The sequence below is a fragment of the Phyllostomus discolor genome, chromosome 3 (genome assembly GCF_004126475.2).
Source record: "Phyllostomus discolor isolate MPI-MPIP mPhyDis1 chromosome 3, mPhyDis1.pri.v3, whole genome shotgun sequence".
Taxonomy (NCBI): domain Eukaryota; kingdom Metazoa; phylum Chordata; class Mammalia; order Chiroptera; family Phyllostomidae; genus Phyllostomus; species Phyllostomus discolor.
This window is the reverse complement of record NC_040905.2, coordinates 183,694,956-183,714,662: the sequence shown is the minus strand read 5'-3', so window position 1 is coordinate 183,714,662 and position 19,707 is coordinate 183,694,956. Positions and strand designations below refer to the sequence as shown.

The window sequence follows — 19,707 nt, the reverse complement described above, 5'->3', positions numbered from 1 at the left end:
GCCACTGGGTGGCTGCCAATGATAAGAAGCTGCGGAACCCCAGCCTGATTTTGGGTCCTGGTCCCTGACAGTTGACAGGACAGACTGTCATCAGGTCCCATCAGTTCTACTCTTAAACGTTCTAATGAGTGACATCCTTCTCTCCACTATTCTATCTCTAGTTTTATTATCTTTCCCTCGTACTAATGCAGTGTCTAACTAATCTCCAAGGTAACTGTCAGAGTTATTTTCCTAAAATCCGGTTATGGTTATGTCCCTTCTCTACTCACTGCCTCCCCTGGCCTCTTGTTACCCTGCAGTAGGTAAAAATCCCTCGTACTTCCCGCTAATCCTCCCTTGCTTTTTTTTTTTTTTTTTTTTTTCATCCTAACCCTGACTTCCCCATCACTGCTCCCTTGCAGGTACCCTACGCTTCAGCCAGCCTGTCTGCTCACTTCCCTCAGTGCTCCTCCGTGATTTCCTGCTTATCCACCTTTGCTTATGCTATTCTCTCTGCCTGGAATGCTACCCCGACTCATCTCTGGCTGATGTGGTGGAGACCTTGGGCTCTGGAGTCAGAGAGACCTGGGTTCGGATCCTGGCTTCACAACTTAGATGTGTAACTTTGGACAAGTACTTGGAATGAATGTTTACTTTCTTTGAACCTCAGCTTTATAATCTGTAAAAATGGAAGTAATGATACCTACCTTGCAGGGTTGTTGTAAGGATTAAATGAAATTATGTACACAAAACGATGGACACATAGTTAATAAAAAGATAGATCGCTATTATTTTTTATACTTATTTATGTTTAATCCTTGCCTCAAAGGACACTTTTCATGGAGACTTTTTGGTCCCTCTTCCTTTACCTGAAGGGATCCTCCCCTGACCACATACCTCTGGGCTCTTACCACATCCTGCCCTCTGGTATAATTCTGTTTTTAACTGATGTGCTTGGCTGACTGGGAGCCCCTGGAGGTCAAAGGCTAAGTAGGGCTTACCCTGGGTTCCCAGGCACTGCGAGAGTCTGTCCCAGTCTCCTCCCCATAACAGGTCTTCAGAAAAGTGCACTGCGCGGATGGAGGGAAAGTACCCACGTGAGGGGGATGGCTGCGCTTGCTGACAGCATCATGTTTGTGGGAGGCTGTGCGTGTGGGCTGAAGTCTTCGAGGCACGATAACGTGGTTGTGGGGGGATCTGGGCAGGGGCTGTGTGCCTGAGATAACATGCCTGTAGAGGCAGCGCACGTAGCTTTGTGGAAAAGAGCTCTGTGCAGGGGCCGGGGTGCGTGTGGGGAGGAGGAATAGGCTCCGTTAAGGGTGTAGGTGAGCAGGGGCTGTGTTGAGGGAAGGTCAGGTCCAGACCTCCTGCTGCCCAGTCCAACCCTAAATGAGCCTCCAGCAACTCGAGGCCGGATATGTCAGTCTCACCCACAACCCTCACCACCCCTCCTCCTCGCGGTTGCGGACTCAGAGGCCAAATTTGGTAACAGACTGAGTGTTATTCCCCCAGCCCTCTTCCATTCTGACTCTGTGTGCAGCTTTCTCTCTCCCTTGGTCCCTCTCTGTAAACTCCCTGTCTTTCTGCAGCTCCCTTTGTGGGTATCTGCTCTGACTACATTGTCCATGTGCCCCAAATTCCTTACCTCCAGTACACTTACATTCCATTCCTTGCTGGGATTTGACCTCCTGTCCTCCTTTCCCCCATCCCCCTCCCATTGCCCAACTCCTCTGGAATGTATCTCAGGAATGTCTTGAAGGAGGAGGAGTTCCCTGGGAGGGGGACATAGTGGGGGGGGGGGTGTTGCTGCTCCATAAAACATGGAAAGGGTAACAAAATTCTCAGGCCAGAGCAGGACCTGGGTAACTTCTCCCTGTACTTCTAGGGGCCTTGTTCTATGCCCTCGTCACCCTCAGGTCACTTCTCACTTCCCTTTTCTCGCTCACCCTCCTGTAGCTATGTGGACGTACACTTAGGACCAGGCTGAGAGTAAGGGTGGGCATGACTCAACTCCCTTATCGGGGTCTCACCAGAGGTTTCCGTACTTGAGGAAGAAGGGGGTGTCCATGTGTCCGGAGGAAGTGGGGGGAGATGTACAATTTCAGCGTAGGGTGCTAGGTCCTTTCAGTCCTGCCCTCAGCTCCTCCGTCTCCTCCAGCTTTGCTCCAGCCCTCCAGACACCCCACATCCAGGTCTGTCCAAATGCTGGGAGAAGGGCCCAAGAAATGGGGAGGTGGGCAGAGAGCTAGAAGTGGGGACACTGGGAGGGTCCTCTCTTGTTGGGAGTAAAGATAGAGAGCGTGCTGTGGTTTTTCTGTTGACCCTCTGGACTGTCAAGAAGGTCAAAAATGGTCCATCAGGCCCTGGTCCAGAGCCTTGCCACATCTGCCTCCTGTCCCTCCCTAGATTGTCAGTTCCTCTCACCCCATCCTTTCCAACCTCTTTACCCGCCCCCCCAAATCATACCCCTTCCCAACTTTCCTGGTTCTCAGCTGCCTTCTGTATCTCAACACTCCTACTACTGCTTCCAACCTTCCCCCAGTCCTGCTTTTCTCCTTGGATGTGCTCACTCTCTTAGTTAAGAAGCACCAATCCCCTTACAGAGCTGGGTCACATCATCGGATGCCAGGCAGACTTGTCCTCTTTTGCACTGTGAGCCACCTGCCACTTCCAGTGGCTCCTTCAGCGTACGAAGAGATGGTGCCAGGAGGGCAAGGGAGGGCAGGTTAGGACTAGTTTCCTGTGAGGCACTAAAAATACCATCACAGGAGGCAGCTGAGGTGGAAGGCAGAGTCTGAGAAGGACTTACTGAAGAGGAACAAGCGTAGGAGGAGTTGGGAGGATTTGATCACTTAGGAGCAGGGACTGAGTTAGAAGGACCAGGCTCTTTCTCTGACCTGCTTTGGAACCCCCTCCCCCCCGCCCGCCCCCTCGTGCCCCATCTTCCACAGGGTTTGATTCCCCTTCTGCAAAATGGAAGAGTTGACTAGATGATTTCTGAGATCCCTTTGGATTAGAGGGTCACAGTCCTAGTTTGACTGCCAAGGAAGGCAGACGTGGGGCCCAAGCACCTTGGGGAGGCCCCCAGCCTCTCAGGTTAGAGGAAAGCTGGGACAGGAGCGGGCCCGGATAGCTTGCACGCCCAGGTTTGGTTTCCCTGCTAGACCAGCTAGTCAGTGTTTGCAGGCTTCAAAGCCCTTGGGAATTGTCTAATGTAATGTCTTCATTTTGTAGAGAAGGAAGCTGAAGCTGCAAGAGGGAAGGTCACGTGGCAGGTCAGGACAGAGCTCTGAAACTCCCAGCTAGCGAAAAGCCAGCAGAATTTAGTGGCGGACAGAGAGAAAGACCGAACCAGGAAAAGATAAAAACGAGGCAGAGGCAGGGCTGGAAAAGGAGCAGGGGCAGGGGGAAGGGAGAGACAGTTGAAAGAAAGAAGGGAGGCACAGATTTCAGTGGTGAGGACAGGGCACCATCCCCAGGTGACATTGAATTTCAGACCTGCTCTTGCACCTTGCACGCTGGCCTCTCCTCCAGATGTCTTAGATGGTTAGGACTGGTCCTTTCGATATAGCTAATCTTTCACTCTTCGAAATTATTAAATAAAACAAAAAAGACCTCATTACTATGTGCTTTGGCGAGTCCCTTTCAAAAGCACCCCTCCCTGGGACGCCCTGTGGGGGACTTCCTCTCCTCCGGTGAGGGTGTGCTAATGCCCCGATGCCGTGGGCCAGGTGTAGCCAGGCTGGAGAAAAGAAGCTGCCACCATGGTTGCGCTTTCGCTGAAGATCAGCATTGGGAATGTGGTGAAGACGATGCAGTTTGAGCCGTCCACCATGGTGTATGACGCTTGTCGCATCATTCGTGAACGTATCCCAGAAGCCCCAGCTGGCCCTCGTGAGTCTGATTACCCATGTGGCTGGGGCGGGGGTCCTCAGTCCCTTCTGCTAGGGATGACCTTGTTGTCACCCAAGGCTACGCATACCTCAGGTCTATTGGTTCCCTCCCTCCCCTTTCCGCCCAGAGTCCCTGGGGAAATAGTAAGGGCAGTGGTGCAGCCATTCAGCCATCTGGAGTCCTCATAAGTCTGAGATGATCTATCCTCTCCTTTAGCCAGCGACTTTGGGCTGTTTCTGTCAGATGATGACCCCAAAAAGGGTATATGGCTGGAGGCTGGGAAAGCTCTGGATTACTATATGCTCCGAAATGGGGTGAGTATCACTTCATCAAGGATCACCAACATTCTCTTCCGTTAACTTCCGGGTTCCTCCGCCTATTTTTAGTGCCTGCATCTGTTGTCCCTGGTCCCTCCCATGCTGTCTATTCCAGGCAGTCATAATAGCCTGCTTTCGAGCGAGCCATTGTAGTCTTTTAGTAATGTCCTTTCCCACTCTGGCTGCATTAAAAGGAAGTATAGCTTAAAGTGGGCCCCTACTTCCTATTCCTGCCCCAACAGGACACCATGGAGTACAGGAAGAAGCAGAGACCCCTGAAGATCCGCATGCTAGATGGAACCGTGAAGACCATCATGGTGGATGACTCTAAGACTGTCACCGACATGCTGATGACCATCTGTGCCCGCATTGGTAAGGGGTCTTGGTGTGGCTGAGGGCTCAGGCAGAGGGGCTCCAACTCTGGCAAAAGATGCTGGTGCCAATCCTTCCCCCCCTCTCTCCCCCCAGGTATCACCAACCATGATGAATATTCTCTGGTTCGAGAGCTGATGGAAGAGAAGAAGGAGGAGGTGACGGGCACCTTACGAAAAGACAAGACACTGCTGCGAGATGAGAAGAAGATGGAGAAACTAAAGCAGAAATTGCACACAGATGACGAGTGTAAGCAGAAGTGGAAAAAGAGGGCGCTGGAAATGGTCAGGGAGGCCGGGGGCAGCCGTTTTCTCGTTCCTTACTGAGCACCTGCTTTGGCAAGGCACAGCTTTAGACACCGGGGACGCATCCATAATAAAACAAAGTCCCACACTCACAGAACTTAACCTAATAGTGAGAGAAGGTAGGAAGTGAAGAAGTGAACAAACGAAAAGCCAGGCACCAGACAGCACAGGAGCCACGGAGGCTTGGGATTGAGCCGACTCTCTGTGTCCCAGTGAACTGGCTGGACCACGGCCGCACACTGAGGGAGCAGGGAGTGGAGGAGAACGAGACGCTTCTGCTGCGGAGGAAGTTCTTCTACTCAGACCAGAACGTGGACTCCCGGGACCCTGTGCAGCTGAACCTTCTCTACGTGCAGGTGTGCAGAGGCCTCGCCCGGGGCCGTGGGGGTAGGGAGAGGGGACGGGGAGCCGCATCGCTTTGCCAACACTCAAGTTTGCCTCCTTTCCCTGTGTTCTCCAGGCACGAGATGATATCCTGAACGGCTCCCACCCTGTCTCCTTTGACAAGGCCTGTGAGTTTGCCGGCTTCCAATGCCAGATCCAGTTCGGGCCCCACAATGAGCAGAAGCACAAAGCCGGCTTCCTCGAGTGAGTGACTCACAGCTCACAGCCCCCCCCACCCCCCCACCCCCGCCCCGAGCCCAAGACCGGCTGCCTTTGTGGCCCCAGCAGTCCTGTCTCCACCCCAGGCCTCTCACCTCGTGTCCCCTCCGGAGGCACCAGGGTTTGACTGACATGGGTACCTTTTTAGCTCCCATCAGCCGTTTATCTCCTTACCGGCCCCATGTGGGGTATAAAATAGTCCAAAGCTCTGCCCCTGCTACCTGCATCTGAAGCAAGCGTAAAATATTTTTGAGATTCCCTGAAGAATTTTGCTGCAGTAGCCGGAGGGAAATAGCGTACATTTTTATGCAGAGGGAACATTGGATTTAGAAAGTCTCAAGTCTCCATCCCCTGGCATTTCTCAGAACATAGAGTGTGGCGTGGCTTTCTCAGCTTCCCATGGTCACGGTCATCCTGCTAGTGAGCTTTTCCTGCTCCCGGTTCCCCGAAGTAATGCTCCCGACCCTCTTTCTCTAGGGGACTGAGTAACTCAAGTTCCCTCAGTCCCTTCCCCTGCAGTGAGAGACATGGGCTGCATTCGTAAGCTGGCATTGTCACCTCTATTTCAGGCACAGTTCAGACCCTGTTCCCTCAGAGCCTCCCTTCTCCCCAAAGATAACACTGTCCCAGACATGTCCCCACGCCCCCAGGCCCACAGTCCATGGCCCATATGCCCCTGCTGCTGCTGCCCACTCCACGCTGACCCTCCCTTTTCTGGTGTAGCCTGAAGGACTTCCTGCCCAAGGAGTATGTGAAGCAGAAGGGAGAGCGTAAGATCTTCCAGGTGAATGGGGACAGGGAACAGTGTTTGGGATGACCTGGGAGCTTTGCTGCTTAATCCTCCTGACTGAATGGACCCGCCCCTTCCCGCCTGCTTCCACTTTGCTTCCACCCACCTCTCCCGCGCCAAGAAAGTAGAAGACCTGGGCTTTTAGTCACAGCGCCATCGCTGCGTTTGCCGTGGAGTTCGATATTATTTTCTTTCGTTGACCTCTAACACGGAATAAGAGCACCTGCCCTGTCTCTGGTTGATAGGAGGATCGAGTGAGATAGTATGTCTGAAGTTACTGTGAAAAATGTGTCTTTGTACAAATGTAAGCTGTTATCCCCACTCTGGGTATTCAGCCCAAAGGCTTTCTATTGGACCTTCTGCCTCCTCACTGTCCGTTCACATTTCCGGAATGTCTGCAAGTCCCCTAACTGCACCCCTGGAACCTTCGCTTCCGCAGAGCCTTTGTCAGCCCCCAGCTCGTCACCCTCTCGATTCCCATACCCTGCGCTCCCTAACCTTTCCTGTGTCCCCACGATGCTCTTCAACCACAGCCAACATCCCACCTGAACTCCTGGTCTGTGATACTATCCTCCCCGTGTTTTACTAAACCTGCCCTCGTTTCATGCTCTAGGCACACAAGAATTGTGGGCAGATGAGTGAGATTGAGGCCAAGGTACGCTACGTGAAGCTAGCCCGTTCTCTCAAAACATATGGAGTCTCCTTCTTCCTGGTCAAGGTGGGTTACGGACCCTTCTTACTGCCCTCCTTATTTCCACTTCTACTCTTCCCTGTTTGAAAGGCCAACCCTGCCCTCAGTCACGTTTCCTAGCATCCCCCAAGCGTCCAGTTCTCTGCCTTGTGAAAAGTGGCCCGCTGTCAGTTCTCGACCACCGCTTCCCTCCCTGCTCTGTACTCCCCCCACTTCCCTTTCCCTGAACTAGCACCGGGGACCCCCGTGTGCAGTGAGTGCTCCTGCCCTCAGCACCCCCTCGTGGTCTTGATCTGCTTTGACCATTCACTTCTCATTCGAGCTCTGACCTATAACCCCAGCGATAACCTCTGCCTCACAGGAAAAGATGAAAGGAAAGAACAAGCTGGTGCCCAGGCTGCTGGGCATCACTAAGGAGTGTGTGATGCGAGTGGATGAGAAGACCAAGGAGGTGATCCAGGAATGGAACCTCACCAACATCAAACGCTGGGCTGCCTCTCCCAAGAGCTTCACCCTGGTGAGCCTGGGGGCTCAGAGGAAAAGTGCTTGGGGTTTTCAGAGGAGGGGCAGCTGCAGAAGCCTTTGCGCCTCCCTCGGGCCAGGCGCACAACCGCGACTCCAGAGAACAGGGAGCACTCGGGAACCGTTGCAGGATCGTGGAGGTTAGAGGAGAAGCTCCTGGGGAGCTGAGTGATGTGTAAATGAGACTTATTCTTTCAAACCAGTAGAACAAAACTGTAAATGTTAAGCTAAGATCACAGAGAACTCGAGGAGAGGGAGGGAAAGGTAACAGGAAAACGTGCCTCCCCTATTCCAGCAGCAACTACACCCTGCAATCGTCCCCTCTGGCTTTATGTTTTGGTGTGGAGCATTAAAGCCGATACCAGCTCGGTGAGGTACCCCAGTGACAGAAGTTAGTAAACGCTGGTTTTCCCTTTTCAATGCTGGTGCTGACCTTCAGGTGTGGTCATTTAATGGGAAACGTTAGTGTCCTCCTGATTTTATTACCCTGAGAGAAGAGAGATTTCCCAAATGGCACGTGCAGCATGAAGACCACTCCTCAGAAATAAAATATTTCCCTCATAGGAGGGACATAGAGGAATGGGAGATGGGTGAAAACAGAGGAACAGGATGAGGCCGGAGTGCCCTGGAGGGCTGTCGGCATGGGAGGAAACCCTCATCGCCCCAACCCTGGGGCTCCTGTCCCGCCCCTTTCCACCCCGTATAGATTTAAGCTTCTCCTCTAAGCTGCCACCTTGTCACCCTAGGACTTCGGGGACTACCAAGATGGCTACTACTCGGTGCAGACGACAGAGGGCGAGCAGATTGCTCAGCTCATTGCTGGCTACATCGACATCATCCTTAAGAAGGTGAACACCGCCTGCCCCCTACTCCCCGGCTCCACGCCTGCTCTCTCCCTCCCCTCCCCTGCTCCCCAAGCTAGTCCTTCAGAAATGGGGACCCAGGTCCTGGAAAGCAGCTGATCGGGGAAAGAGGAGGCTGCCTTTTCCTCACTCTTGTTCTTTTTTCCTTTCTACAGAAAAAAAGCAAAGACCACTTTGGGCTGGAGGGAGACGAGGAGTCTACTATGCTCGAGGACTCGGTGTCCCCCAAAAAGTACGAAGGGAACAGGGCTGATCTCACGGTTCAGGGGCAGGGAAGGCGAGCCCTGCCTCCAAAGACTGTTGGGGGGTGTGGAGCCCTCAGAATTGTCCTCCAACGCGTCGAAGGCTGTAATGAGACCTCAGACCCCCTCCCTCCGAGACCCCAGGACCTGCGAAGGCGGAAGAGCTGGTGGGAGGAGGGTGAGAGGAAGATGACCAGAGTGCTCTTTCATGTGTCCCCTCTCTAGGTCCACAGTCCTTCAGCAGCAGTACAACCGGGTGGGGAAGGTGGAGCATGGCTCGGTGGCCCTGCCTGCCATCATGCGCTCCGGAGCCTCAGGTCCTGAGAATTTCCAGATGGGCAGCATGCCCCCTGCCCAGCAGCAGATCACCAGTGGCCAGATGCACCGAGGACACATGCCTCCGCTGGTAAGGGTGCCCCCTCAGCCCCCACAGTACTGGGCCTCCCCCCCCCGCCCGCCTCCACTCAGCCAGAGTTAGGCAGGCTTCTCCCTGTCCCTGTCTGTACACCTCTCCCCAGCCCCAGGTGCTCCTTTACCTCCTCCTTCCTCTAAATGTTCCCTCTTACTCCTCTCCTCGTAGACTTCAGCCCAGCAGGCACTCACGGGGACCATCAACTCCAGCATGCAGGCTGTGCAGGCTGCTCAGGCCACGCTGGACGACTTCGACACGCTGCCCCCTCTGGGCCAGGACGCCGTGAGTGTGGGATGGAGGAGGGGCAGCGGTGCTGTGGCTGGGACTCCAAGGAGCGCGGTTGGGGCTCCCCAGAACAGCAGACCTTGAGGTTGGTTTCTCCTCCTTTCAGGCCTCCAAGGCCTGGCGGAAGAACAAGATGGACGAATCGAAGCACGAGATCCACTCCCAGGTGGACGCCATCACAGCCGGGACTGCCTCCGTGGTGAACCTGACCGCAGGTGGGCTGGACGCCGAGCTCACGTGTGTGTGGTGGGATGGGGGGAGGGCGAGCACGTGCAAGCACGCGTGTGACTGGCTTGGGTGTGACCGCACCCTGACTCATGGAAGGGACTGTGTGTGTGTGTGTGTGTGTGTTTCTCGGGCTGTCTGCGTGACTAACCGCCTGTGATCGCCCTCCTCCCAGTCCGTCGTCTAGTCTGCCCTGTGCCTCACGCACGCTCCGCTCCTCTTCCTGCCCCCAGGGGACCCCGCAGAGACGGACTACACCGCGGTGGGCTGTGCAGTCACCACCATCTCCTCCAACCTGACGGAGATGTCCCGCGGCGTGAAGCTGCTCGCTGCCCTGCTGGAGGATGAGGGCGGCAGTGGCCGTCCCCTGCTGCAGGCGGCGAAGGGCCTGGCGGGGGCAGTGTCCGAACTGCTGCGCAGTGCCCAGCCCGCCAGTGCTGAGGTCGGGGGCCACGGGGGTGGCACTAGGGAGGACAGAGGGTTCGAGCCCAAGGAAAAGGGGGCAGTCCCAGCCTCAGGGTGGAAGTGTGGGACCCGTGGGCACGTAGGACCCTTGGGCTTGTGGGCAGGGATTGGGCAGCTTCTGACTGGTGTTCACTCTCCACAGCCCCGTCAGAACCTGCTGCAAGCAGCTGGGAACGTGGGCCAGGCCAGTGGGGAGCTGTTGCAGCAAATTGGGGAAAGTGATACTGACCCCCACTTCCAGGTTGGTGACTTACCCAACCCCCAGAACCCCGACTTTTAGGAGGTGACTTCTGATCCTGCATCTAGCTTCTGGTCCTACCATGAATTGAGCGCTCCCAGCCTACGTGAACCTGTTTCCAAGAACGATACTGGGAACCTCCACTTCATTTTTAGGGGATGAGAATTCAGAACCTCTGATTCCAAACTTAACCTACTAGTTCACTTTGGGCCAAACTAATACGTTTTAGCCACCTGTCATCGTTTCCCTGCCTTTCCCATACGTAGCCCTGGCCCTAACTCCAGGACATCTTAAGCCGCCTCCAGTCCTTTAAACCTCCCCACCCCGGGGGCACTGTTCCTCTAGCTTCCCCTCCCCACCCCGTGCCACTTTCCTCACTGACTTGTCATCCTGGATTTCCCATGCAGATATGTGCACCCAGAGGGTCTGGGGTTCGGTCTCACCCCGATCCCCCCACGGTAACGGCCTCTGGCCTGGGCCTTCCCAGCTTTGTCCTCTGAGCCGCATACACTCGTTTCTGCACCTCTCCCCCGGCCTCCTGTCTGGGGGAGCAGAACAGGATGGGAGGCGGGGCTCGAGAAATGGGAGCAGGGAGGGCAGTGCAGGGACGGGTTCCCCAGACTCCAGGGTAACTGCTCCCAACCAAGATTGAGAGGAAATGGAGAAAAGAAGCTGGAGATGGGAGGGGGCCCCAAAGGACCCCCTCTCTCTGCCATACTGTGACAGCACTGCCCTCCCTCCCGTGGCCGGCCGAGTGTATCCGCCTCGCACACCTGCCCCTTTGGTGTAGGCTCTGTTTCTCTCGGTGTCGGTGTGGGTCTGCTCTGTGGTGGGGTGCTGTCCTCCCAGGTGCGCAAGGCAAGGGTTTGGGGTAGTTCTGGTTGCTTCTGCATACACTGTCCTGTGATTGGAATCAGTGGGAATAATGAACCAGCTTACGCCTCTGAGGAGGGTCCAGGGATCCCAAGCCTGGTCTCAGGCCATGCTGACTGCCCCTTTCTCACAGGAGGTGCTGATGCAACTAGCCAAGGCCGTGGCAAGTGCTGCGGCTGCCCTGGTCCTCAAGGCCAAGAGTGTGGCCCAGCGGACAGAGGACTCAGGGCTTCAGACCCAGGTTATCGCTGCAGCAACACAGTGCGCCCTGTCTACCTCCCAGCTAGTGGCCTGTACCAAGGTGAGTCCCAAAGGCGGTTCTAGCCTGTGCTGAGGGGTGGTGCTGCCACCCTCACAGGAGCCTCTCATCCTATATCCGTGGCTCCTGCAGCCTCATCCCCTAACCCAGCGACTGCTGTGAATGCCAGTGACACCTCACCTCATGACTCTGTTCCCTCGCCTACGTCTCTGACACTCAGTTTGCCCACAGGTGGTGGCACCTACGATCAGCTCACCTGTCTGCCAGGAGCAATTGGTTGAGGCCGGACGACTCGTAGCCAAAGCTGTGGAGGGCTGTGTGTCCGCCTCCCAGGCAGCGACAGAGGACGGGCAGCTGTTGCGGGGGGTGGGAGCCGCAGCCACAGCTGTCACGCAGGCCCTGAACGAGCTGCTGCAGCATGTGCGGGCCCACGCCACTGGGGCTGGGCCTGCTGGCCGTTACGACCAGGCCACCGACACCATCCTTACAGTCACTGAGAACATCTTCAGCTCCATGGGTGATGCCGGTAAGGACACCACCCCTGGGAAGGCAGCAAACCCCAGTGAGGCTCGCCAAGCCCATTGGACATTTCCTTGCAGGCCCACCCCCTCCCCCTAAGGACTCAGCAAAGGAGACGGGGCCCCTGTCTGTAACATAGGAACATACCCCTGCTCTGCCTTCTGGGGCACACTGCAAGACTATATCAGTGTATAGAAAAACGGGTGGGAAGTGGTCTTAGTAGGAGATAACTATCCCCACTCTACTCCACCCCGTCACCCCCCAAAGCCTTTACAAAACGTGTCTCACCCTCTCAAGACTTCATTGAAAATACCTGTCAAAGCCCACCAAGAAATCTTATTTCTCTCCACTGTCACGGAAGGCCTCACCTCTACCTCGTCTGTGCCATTTCCTGCGCCCCTAGCACCCTCTCGGTGACTCTGGCTTCCTCACCTGATTGTGCCCTGTCCCCTCAGGTGAGATGGTGCGACAGGCCCGCATCCTGGCCCAAGCCACCTCTGACCTGGTCAACGCCATCAAGGCCGACGCCGAAGGGGAGAGTGACCTGGAGAACTCCCGCAAGCTATTAAGTGCTGCCAAGATCCTGGCTGATGCCACGGCCAAGATGGTGGAGGCCGCCAAGGTACAGAGACTGGTGTGCAGCCTCCCAGACTAGGCCCCGAAGGGAAGTAGACTAGCCCGGATGGTCACCCTCAGACAGGGGAGATGCGGGGAAAGCGGACAATACAAGAGAACAAGTACAGGAGCACTTAGGAAGTAACTGTGTCCCTAAGTTGCCAGTGGACAGTGGCCCGGGCTTCCCGCCAGCATGATTCCCGGAGTCCTCATGGACTGACTGGCAGCCGTACCCTTTTCCTTCCTCTGAGTCCACGGTCTGCTGTTCTTTCTTTTCCCCACTTCCTGCCACCACCAGCCTGGGGTCCCTCTGCTTCCCGGTCTCTCCTATGAATGTACCTGAGCCTTCAGTCCCAGGGCCTCCGCCACTGGTACTGCAGGGACGAGGCAGTAGGACACAGGGACAGGGTGCAGAGGACTGTCAGGAAGAAGCCGAAAAATCTCCCAGGTCCCCTGGACTCTGGGGTATTTTTGTTTGCAGGAGCAGTCAGGTTTCCTGCTTTGTGGGAACCCTGAAATCCCTGCTCTAAACTGCATCCTCCTTGTTCCAGAGAGTCCAGCTCACCCTCTGTTTGCCAGTGGTATTTTGTGGGGAGCTGGGGGAGAAACATGGCCTCTTCCCCAAAGAGGACCAGAAACCGACCCACCTAAAGAAGGGATTTTAGCATCCCAAAGGGGAGCCAGGGTCCACCCACCGTTTCCCATTCACCTGCCTGAGGTGCCCGTGTCAGTGGTCATTGTCTGTTGGCCAGTGGTCAGTGGGGATATTAGAAGTGACTCTGGGAGACAGGCCTGAGTCTGGAGAGGTCAGAGCAGAGCTTATGGAGGGTCCGCAGGGGTGCTGGTCCGTGACTGTCTGTCTCCCCACCTCTCAGGGGGCAGCCGCCCACCCTGACAGCGAAGAGCAGCAGCAGCGGCTGCGCGAGGCAGCCGAGGGCCTGCGCATGGCGACTAATGTGGCCGCGCAGAATGCCATCAAGAAAAAGCTGGTGCAGCGCCTGGAGGTGAGGCTGAGGGACAAACCAGGAGCAAGAGGGTGTGGGTGCTGTGGGGGGACTGAAACTCGGAGGGACGTGTGGAGAGAGGGTCCCTCACTGTTTCCCAGGAGGATGGCATGGGCAGGGTCAGCCTGGGACTGGGTTCGGGAATGCCCGGGGCTTGTCCTGACTACTCTGTCCTCATAGCACGCAGCCAAGCAGGCCGCGGCCTCCGCTACGCAGACCATCGCTGCGGCCCAACATGCAGCCTCCACCCCCAAGGTCTCTGCTGGCCCCCAGCCCCTGCTGGTGCAGAGCTGCAAGGTGAGAACGGGGGAAGTGTGTGGGAGGAGGCGTGGGAGGAGAGGGACTTTCCCCCAGCCCGTTCGGAGGAGTGACGCTCATGACATTTTCATCTGCAGGCTGTGGCAGAGCAGATTCCACTGCTGGTGCAGGGCGTCCGAGGGAGCCAAGCTCAGCCGGATAGTCCCAGTGCCCAGCTAGCCCTCATTGCTGCCAGCCAGAGCTTCCTTCAGGCAAGACACCCTTCCCCACCTCTCAGACCAGACTCTTCCTGGCCTCCCAAGTCCCCTAGAGCTCCCAGCATGTAAATCTCCACCAAGAGCCTCTGTCCCAGTCCTGAGCCCCAGTGCTCACCACGTCCTGACTGTCCTTAGTCCCTGCATGAAGCCCAGAGTGAGGATGACGCCCTTCATCTGCCTGCCTATTCCCCAACAGCCAGGTGGGAAGATGGTGGCAGCTGCGAAGGCCTCCGTGCCCACGATTCAGGACCAGGCTTCGGCCATGCAGCTGAGCCAGTGTGCTAAAAACCTGGGCACCGCACTGGCCGAGCTCCGCACTGCTGCCCAGAAGGTATGGGGGCTGCCTTTCTTTTTGGAAGGTGCGGGTGGAGTCCTGGGATAATGGGGAATCTGCAGGATAACCTGAAACAGGGATGATCCCCTAACCCAAGACATCAGTAGGACGTAGCAGTGCCTCCTACACCCCAAATTCCCGTATCACTGCAGGCTCAGGAAGCATGTGGGCCTCTGGAGATGGATTCTGCCCTGAGTGTGGTGCAGAGCCTAGAGAGAGACCTGCAGGAGGTGAAGGCCGCAGCTCGAGATGGCAAGCTTAAACCCTTACCTGGCGAGACGGTAAGTATTCTTAAGACCTCATTCTTTTTTTTAAATCCACAACTCAGCACATGCTTACTGATTGTAGAAATAGGGGAAGGGAGGGAGAAAGAGGGAGAAAAACATCCATGTGTTGCCCGTCATCGATTGGTTGCCTTTCATACATGACCAGAGACCCAACCCACAATCTAGGCATGTGCCCTGACTGGAAATTGAACCCATGACCTTTCAGTTTATAGAACGGAGCTCCAACCAACTGAGCCACACCAGCCAGGGCAAGACCTCATTCTTACTTAAACCCTGAAGTCCTTCTTCCCACCTATGCCCCAGAGCTGCCCAACACCTCATTTAAAACTGCCGGCTGTCCCCAAGCAGCTTCTCAAGTTCCCTTTTCCCAGTTTCTCCTGTACCTGAGCCCCACCCTGAAACTCCCCCTGTATCCCCAGATGGAGAAATGTGCCCAGGACCTAGGCAACAGCACCAAAGCAGTGAGCTCCGCCATCGCCCAGCTGCTGGGGGAGGTTGCCCAGGGCAATGAGAATTATGCAGGTATGTCTGCATACCTGCATATGGTGGGTATGGTGAGGTGGATGGAGGAACAGGAGCTGGATGAGGGACAGGGCCTGACAGGAAACCACTGGGATCAGGGCCACTGGTGACGAAAGTGCCTTTTCCCCTTTCCTTCCTCTCCTGCCTCCCCAGGTATTGCAGCACGGGACGTGGCAGGCGGGCTTCGGTCGCTGGCCCAGGCCGCTAGGGGCGTAGCTGCCCTGACGTCAGACCCTGCAGTGCAGGCCATTGTGCTCGACACAGCCAGTGATGTGCTAGACAAGGCCAGCAGCCTCATCGAGGAGGCTAAAAAGGCAACCAGCCATCCAGGGGACCCTGAGAGCCAGCAGCGGCTCGCCCAGGTCAGGTATTGGGGAGGGGCCCGTTCCGCCCTCTCCCCCAGATCCCATCAGAAGGCCCACTCCGGTGTGGGCAAATCCTCATGGGCACTGACGGAGGCGTAGTTTCTCAGGTCGCTCTCCAGCTCTCCTCCCCGGGCTCCACCCTTTCTCTCCGTCCCAGCAACAGTGTCTCAGTTAGATGGCGGCAGAGGCCCAGCCAAACACCGGGTTTGGGGAAGTTTGATCACTGTCACTGGACACCCTGACTTCAGCCCGCTCAGCTACAACACCCCCATTCCCATTTCCCTTTAAGGGGGCAGTGGAACAGTGGTCTCTCGTGCCTGTGCGTGGAGGAGGGAATCTCCCAAATTGTTTTCCATTTTGGCAACATCACATCTGCTTCTACCTCAGGTGGCTAAAGCAGTGACCCAGGCCCTGAACCGCTGTGTCAGCTGCCTGCCTGGCCAGCGAGATGTGGATAACGCCCTGAGAGCGGTGGGAGATGCCAGCAAGCGCCTCCTCAGCGACTCGGTAGGAGGACTGGGGGCGAGGGGGGAACGTAGGGGCCGGAGAACGCCAAGCTTCTCCCTGCGTCTCCACACCTCTCCCTGAGCCTGACTTCCCAGACGTGTTCCCTTTCGTCGCTTCCGGGCTCCGGGCCCTTGTCCCAGCGCTGCTTTACCACGCCCCTCCTCACGTTCCCGCACCTGACTTTCTCACTGACCCCGCAGCTTCCCCCCAGCACCGGCACATTTCAAGAAGCTCAGAGTCGGCTGAATGAAGCTGCTGCTGGGCTGAATCAGGCGGCCACAGAACTGGTGCAGGCCTCTCGGGGGACGCCTCAGGACCTGGCTCGAGCTTCAGGTCGATTTGGACAGGACTTCAGCACCTTTCTGGAGGCCGGCGTGGAGATGGCAGGACAGGCTCCGGTATGCAGAGGCACAGGGCCTGGGTCAAGGTCTGGATAGGAGGCACCTTTGTGACCGTGGAGCTCTGCTCCCGGCGTCCCCCTCTGCCCGGTCTCCAGCAGTACTTGAGTGTCCGGGCAGAAGACCCCCTTAGAGACAGGTAAGAAGGGACCGGACAATGTGTTGACTTCGCCACCTTTGACAGAGCCAGGAGGACCGGGCCCAGGTTGTGTCCAACTTGAAGGGCATCTCCATGTCCTCAAGCAAACTTCTTCTGGCTGCCAAGGCCCTGTCCACGGACCCAGCTTCCCCCAACCTCAAGAGTCAGCTGGCTGCAGCTGCCCGGTGAGTAGGGGCTGGGAAGCCCAGCCCAGTACACTGGAGAGACTAGGGAAGGGGCATTTCATGAGGTGTCCTGGCTTGCAGGTGGTTCCATACAAAGGGAAATAGCTAGAGACTCCCCATGTACATAGGGCCTGGGAATGATGACCTGTGCACCCATTCTCTCAACTCCCTGTCCTTCCCAGGGCGGTGACGGACAGCATCAACCAGCTCATCACCATGTGCACCCAGCAGGCGCCAGGCCAGAAAGAGTGTGACAACGCCCTGCGAGAACTGGAGGTGGGCACTTCACACGGCTGAGTGTGAGGGAGGCATTCTGGGTTGGGAGTGAGGGAGGTGTCTTACTTTGCTCTCCACCCACACAGACGGTCCGGGAACTCCTGGAGAACCCAGTCCAGCCCATCAATGACATGTCCTACTTTGGCTGCCTGGACAGTGTCATGGAGAACTCAAAGGCGAGTGCAGCCGGGAACCTGGGAGGGCAGAGGGCAGGACGATGGAGCTGACCAGGGGCTGCTCCGCCCCAGGGATGGCAGGACCTGACCCTCCTGACCCCCTCTGTTCCTTAGGTCCTGGGCGAGGCCATGACTGGCATCTCCCAAAATGCCAAGAACGGGAACCTGCCGGAGTTCGGAGAGGCCATCGCCACAGCTTCCAAGGCTCTCTGTGGCTTCACCGAGGCGGCAGCCCAGGTTATTCCCCGTGGTTCCTGGAATGCCCTGCTTCCCCGTCTCCACCTCCTGTCAGCCTGACACTCACGTTCTGTTTGCAAAGCCAGCTACGTGGACACGGGGTTCTTCATTTCCCTGGTGTACAGATATGTATCAGTGATTAGGAATGCCAGCGGTTCCGGTCACTTCACCCCAGACCCTGGCACTGACCCTGGCACTTCGGGTCATGCTTATACCATCCAGGCTGTGGCCCTTTTCTAGCCCTGGCTTCCTTGGTGTAGGCTAATTTTTTTCATATAATTATTACTTATTAACATAGTACCAGTGGCTACATTTCCAGTTACTCGAGTTACCACTTAACTTTGCTTTCTTGTACATTATAGAATATAAAACAATCATTAGCTCTGAGAGTATTTTGCTTTAGTATACAAAGTTTAGTATACATAGTATATAATATTGGCTTGAATTCTTAATACTGGCTTAATACTGAGTTTATCATCTCAGACTGTTCTCTGAAAGCCTGCCATCTAGCTCCCTTAGTCCCCCCTCCCTCCATTGTCCTTTCCTGTTTGGTGGCCTGCTCTGTGTGGCTTGACTTGTTTCTGGAAGAGCAAAACGAGGAAAAAGCAAAGCCATCATGTGGTGAAGTATGAATCAAACCTTATGGTGGTCTTCCAGGCATAGAAAAAAATTGGCAACCATTACACACATTCCCCTTTCCTCTTTCCAAATCTCTGAAGCTTGGGAGTGTTGCGAATGTTAATTAGCCTAACAGCCACCATGGTTTTAGAGCTGTGTCATTAGGAGAGGCTTTGCGTACCTGGGGTAGGGGTGGGGAGCTTTCCGTAGTGCCACTGTAGTTTGTTGATACCTTTAACTTAATTTGTTAATAACTTATCAGAGATGGTTTAATTGGTTGATAATTAATCATTGTTAATATTGTTCGATAACTTCTTTAATTTGTTAATACCTAGTCTGTATAGTTCATTAATGCCTCCACTGTCATAGACCCCTGGTCCCTAAACTTACCCCTACTCTCCTTTGTCCCCACTACCACTATTTGATTCCTACCGGAGGGATATTCTTTATTCCTCACCCCCAAATTTCTCTCTCCCCAGGCTGCATACCTGGTTGGTGTCTCTGACCCCAACAGCCAAGCAGGACAACAAGGGCTGGTGGAGCCCACGCAGTTTGCCCGTGCAAACCAGGCGATCCAGATGGCCTGCCAGAGCTTGGGGGAGCCTGGCTGTACCCAGGCCCAGGTAACTCCAGGGAACGGGTGCTGTGGGCACATCTGGGGAAGGGTCCCGGGCCAGGAGGACTGGCCCTGTGGGGAAGGAGGGAGACGCAGGCCTCGGGGGAGGTGAGGGCGAGAGCCATCTCTCACCTGCCACCCACGGCTTCTCTTTGGTAATTGTCTCTTCTCGGCATGTTTCTCGTCATTCTTTCAGCTACTCCCGAGTTCACGACATAGCTGTAGATGTTTGAGCTTACTCTCCTACTGACAGCGTTAGAATGCCTCCATTAGTGTATCCGTCTTTCATCCCCCCGCCCCACACCCTGCTCATCTTTGCGTCTCTCTGTCTCCCAAATCTTGACATTTCAGGCAGCCCTGTCTTTCCTAATTAGACTTCCAAAGATATCGCTCTCCATCCCCCAACCTAACACGGACCCCTCGCCGGGTGTGTGTACTCCCCTCCTGCCCACCTCATGCCTGTTCACTCGTCCATCTCTCCAGGTGCTCTCCGCGGCCACCATTGTGGCCAAACACACCTCCGCGCTGTGCAACAGCTGCCGCCTGGCCTCTGCTCGCACTGCCAATCCCACCGCCAAGCGCCAGTTTGTACAGTCGGCCAAGGAGGTGGCCAACAGCACAGCCAATCTTGTCAAGACCATCAAGGTTCCCAGCGTTTGAATCTCAGCCTTTCCCTGACCTGTCCAGCCTTCTCTCCCCTGAGACCCCCCACTATTCCCTGAGACCTTCTACCAAATCCCTCCCTGAGCCTGAGACCTTTCCCATCCATGCTGGTCATCACCAGCCTGTCCCCCACACCTTCAAGCCCAGGAGGGAGACCCGGGCTTCACCTGCTTTGCCCACAGTCCATCCTGAGGGCCCCTCTGTCACCCTCCGCAGGCGCTGGATGGGGCCTTCACCGAGGAGAACCGTGCCCAGTGCCAAGCAGCCACGGCCCCGCTGCTGGAGGCGGTGGACAACCTGAGTGCCTTTGCATCCAACCCTGAGTTCGCCAGCATTCCTGCCCAGATCAGCCCTGAGGTGAGGTGGCAAATGCGAAGGGAGGAGTGACGGGCCAAC

The 19,707-nt window shown here is 55.9% G+C and overlaps 1 protein-coding gene across 3 annotated transcripts in view; it reads left to right on the top strand.

The window, feature by feature from the left end:
* The window catches only part of TLN1 (talin 1), a 31,458-nt gene that overhangs the window by 2,481 nt on the left and 9,270 nt on the right, over positions 1-19,707 (top strand). The window contains exons 2-37 of one of the 3 annotated variants that reach the window (XM_036021903.1): positions 3,711-3,873; positions 4,090-4,187; positions 4,433-4,562; positions 4,659-4,811; positions 5,081-5,223; positions 5,328-5,455; positions 6,194-6,254; positions 6,874-6,978; positions 7,313-7,468; positions 8,220-8,321; positions 8,492-8,568; positions 8,804-8,984; positions 9,159-9,272; positions 9,382-9,490; positions 9,734-9,942; positions 10,108-10,206; positions 10,611-10,661; positions 11,210-11,377; positions 11,567-11,861; positions 12,310-12,476; positions 13,345-13,473; positions 13,654-13,770; positions 13,869-13,982; positions 14,185-14,319; positions 14,475-14,603; positions 15,029-15,131; positions 15,285-15,493; positions 15,884-16,003; positions 16,204-16,401; positions 16,586-16,725; positions 16,908-17,001; positions 17,088-17,177; positions 17,292-17,414; positions 18,512-18,655; positions 19,132-19,293; positions 19,528-19,668. In XM_036021903.1, the coding sequence (XP_035877796.1) occupies positions 3,744-3,873; positions 4,090-4,187; positions 4,433-4,562; positions 4,659-4,811; positions 5,081-5,223; positions 5,328-5,455; positions 6,194-6,254; positions 6,874-6,978; positions 7,313-7,468; positions 8,220-8,321; positions 8,492-8,568; positions 8,804-8,984; positions 9,159-9,272; positions 9,382-9,490; positions 9,734-9,942; positions 10,108-10,206; positions 10,611-10,661; positions 11,210-11,377; positions 11,567-11,861; positions 12,310-12,476; positions 13,345-13,473; positions 13,654-13,770; positions 13,869-13,982; positions 14,185-14,319; positions 14,475-14,603; positions 15,029-15,131; positions 15,285-15,493; positions 15,884-16,003; positions 16,204-16,401; positions 16,586-16,725; positions 16,908-17,001; positions 17,088-17,177; positions 17,292-17,414; positions 18,512-18,655; positions 19,132-19,293; positions 19,528-19,668 (4,824 nt within the window). In that variant the 5' untranslated portion in view covers positions 3,711-3,743. Of the gene's footprint in view, positions 1-3,710; positions 3,874-4,089; positions 4,188-4,432; positions 4,563-4,658; positions 4,812-5,080; positions 5,224-5,327; positions 5,456-6,193; positions 6,255-6,873; positions 6,979-7,312; positions 7,469-8,219; positions 8,322-8,491; positions 8,569-8,803; positions 8,985-9,158; positions 9,273-9,381; positions 9,491-9,733; positions 9,943-10,107; positions 10,207-10,610; positions 10,662-11,209; positions 11,378-11,566; positions 11,862-12,309; positions 12,477-13,344; positions 13,474-13,653; positions 13,771-13,868; positions 13,983-14,184; positions 14,320-14,474; positions 14,604-15,028; positions 15,132-15,284; positions 15,494-15,883; positions 16,004-16,203; positions 16,402-16,585; positions 16,726-16,907; positions 17,002-17,087; positions 17,178-17,291; positions 17,415-18,511; positions 18,656-19,131; positions 19,294-19,527; positions 19,669-19,707 lie in introns of those variants that run through there. The other 2 variants (XM_028528086.2, XM_028528096.2) reach the window with 2 other exon arrangements.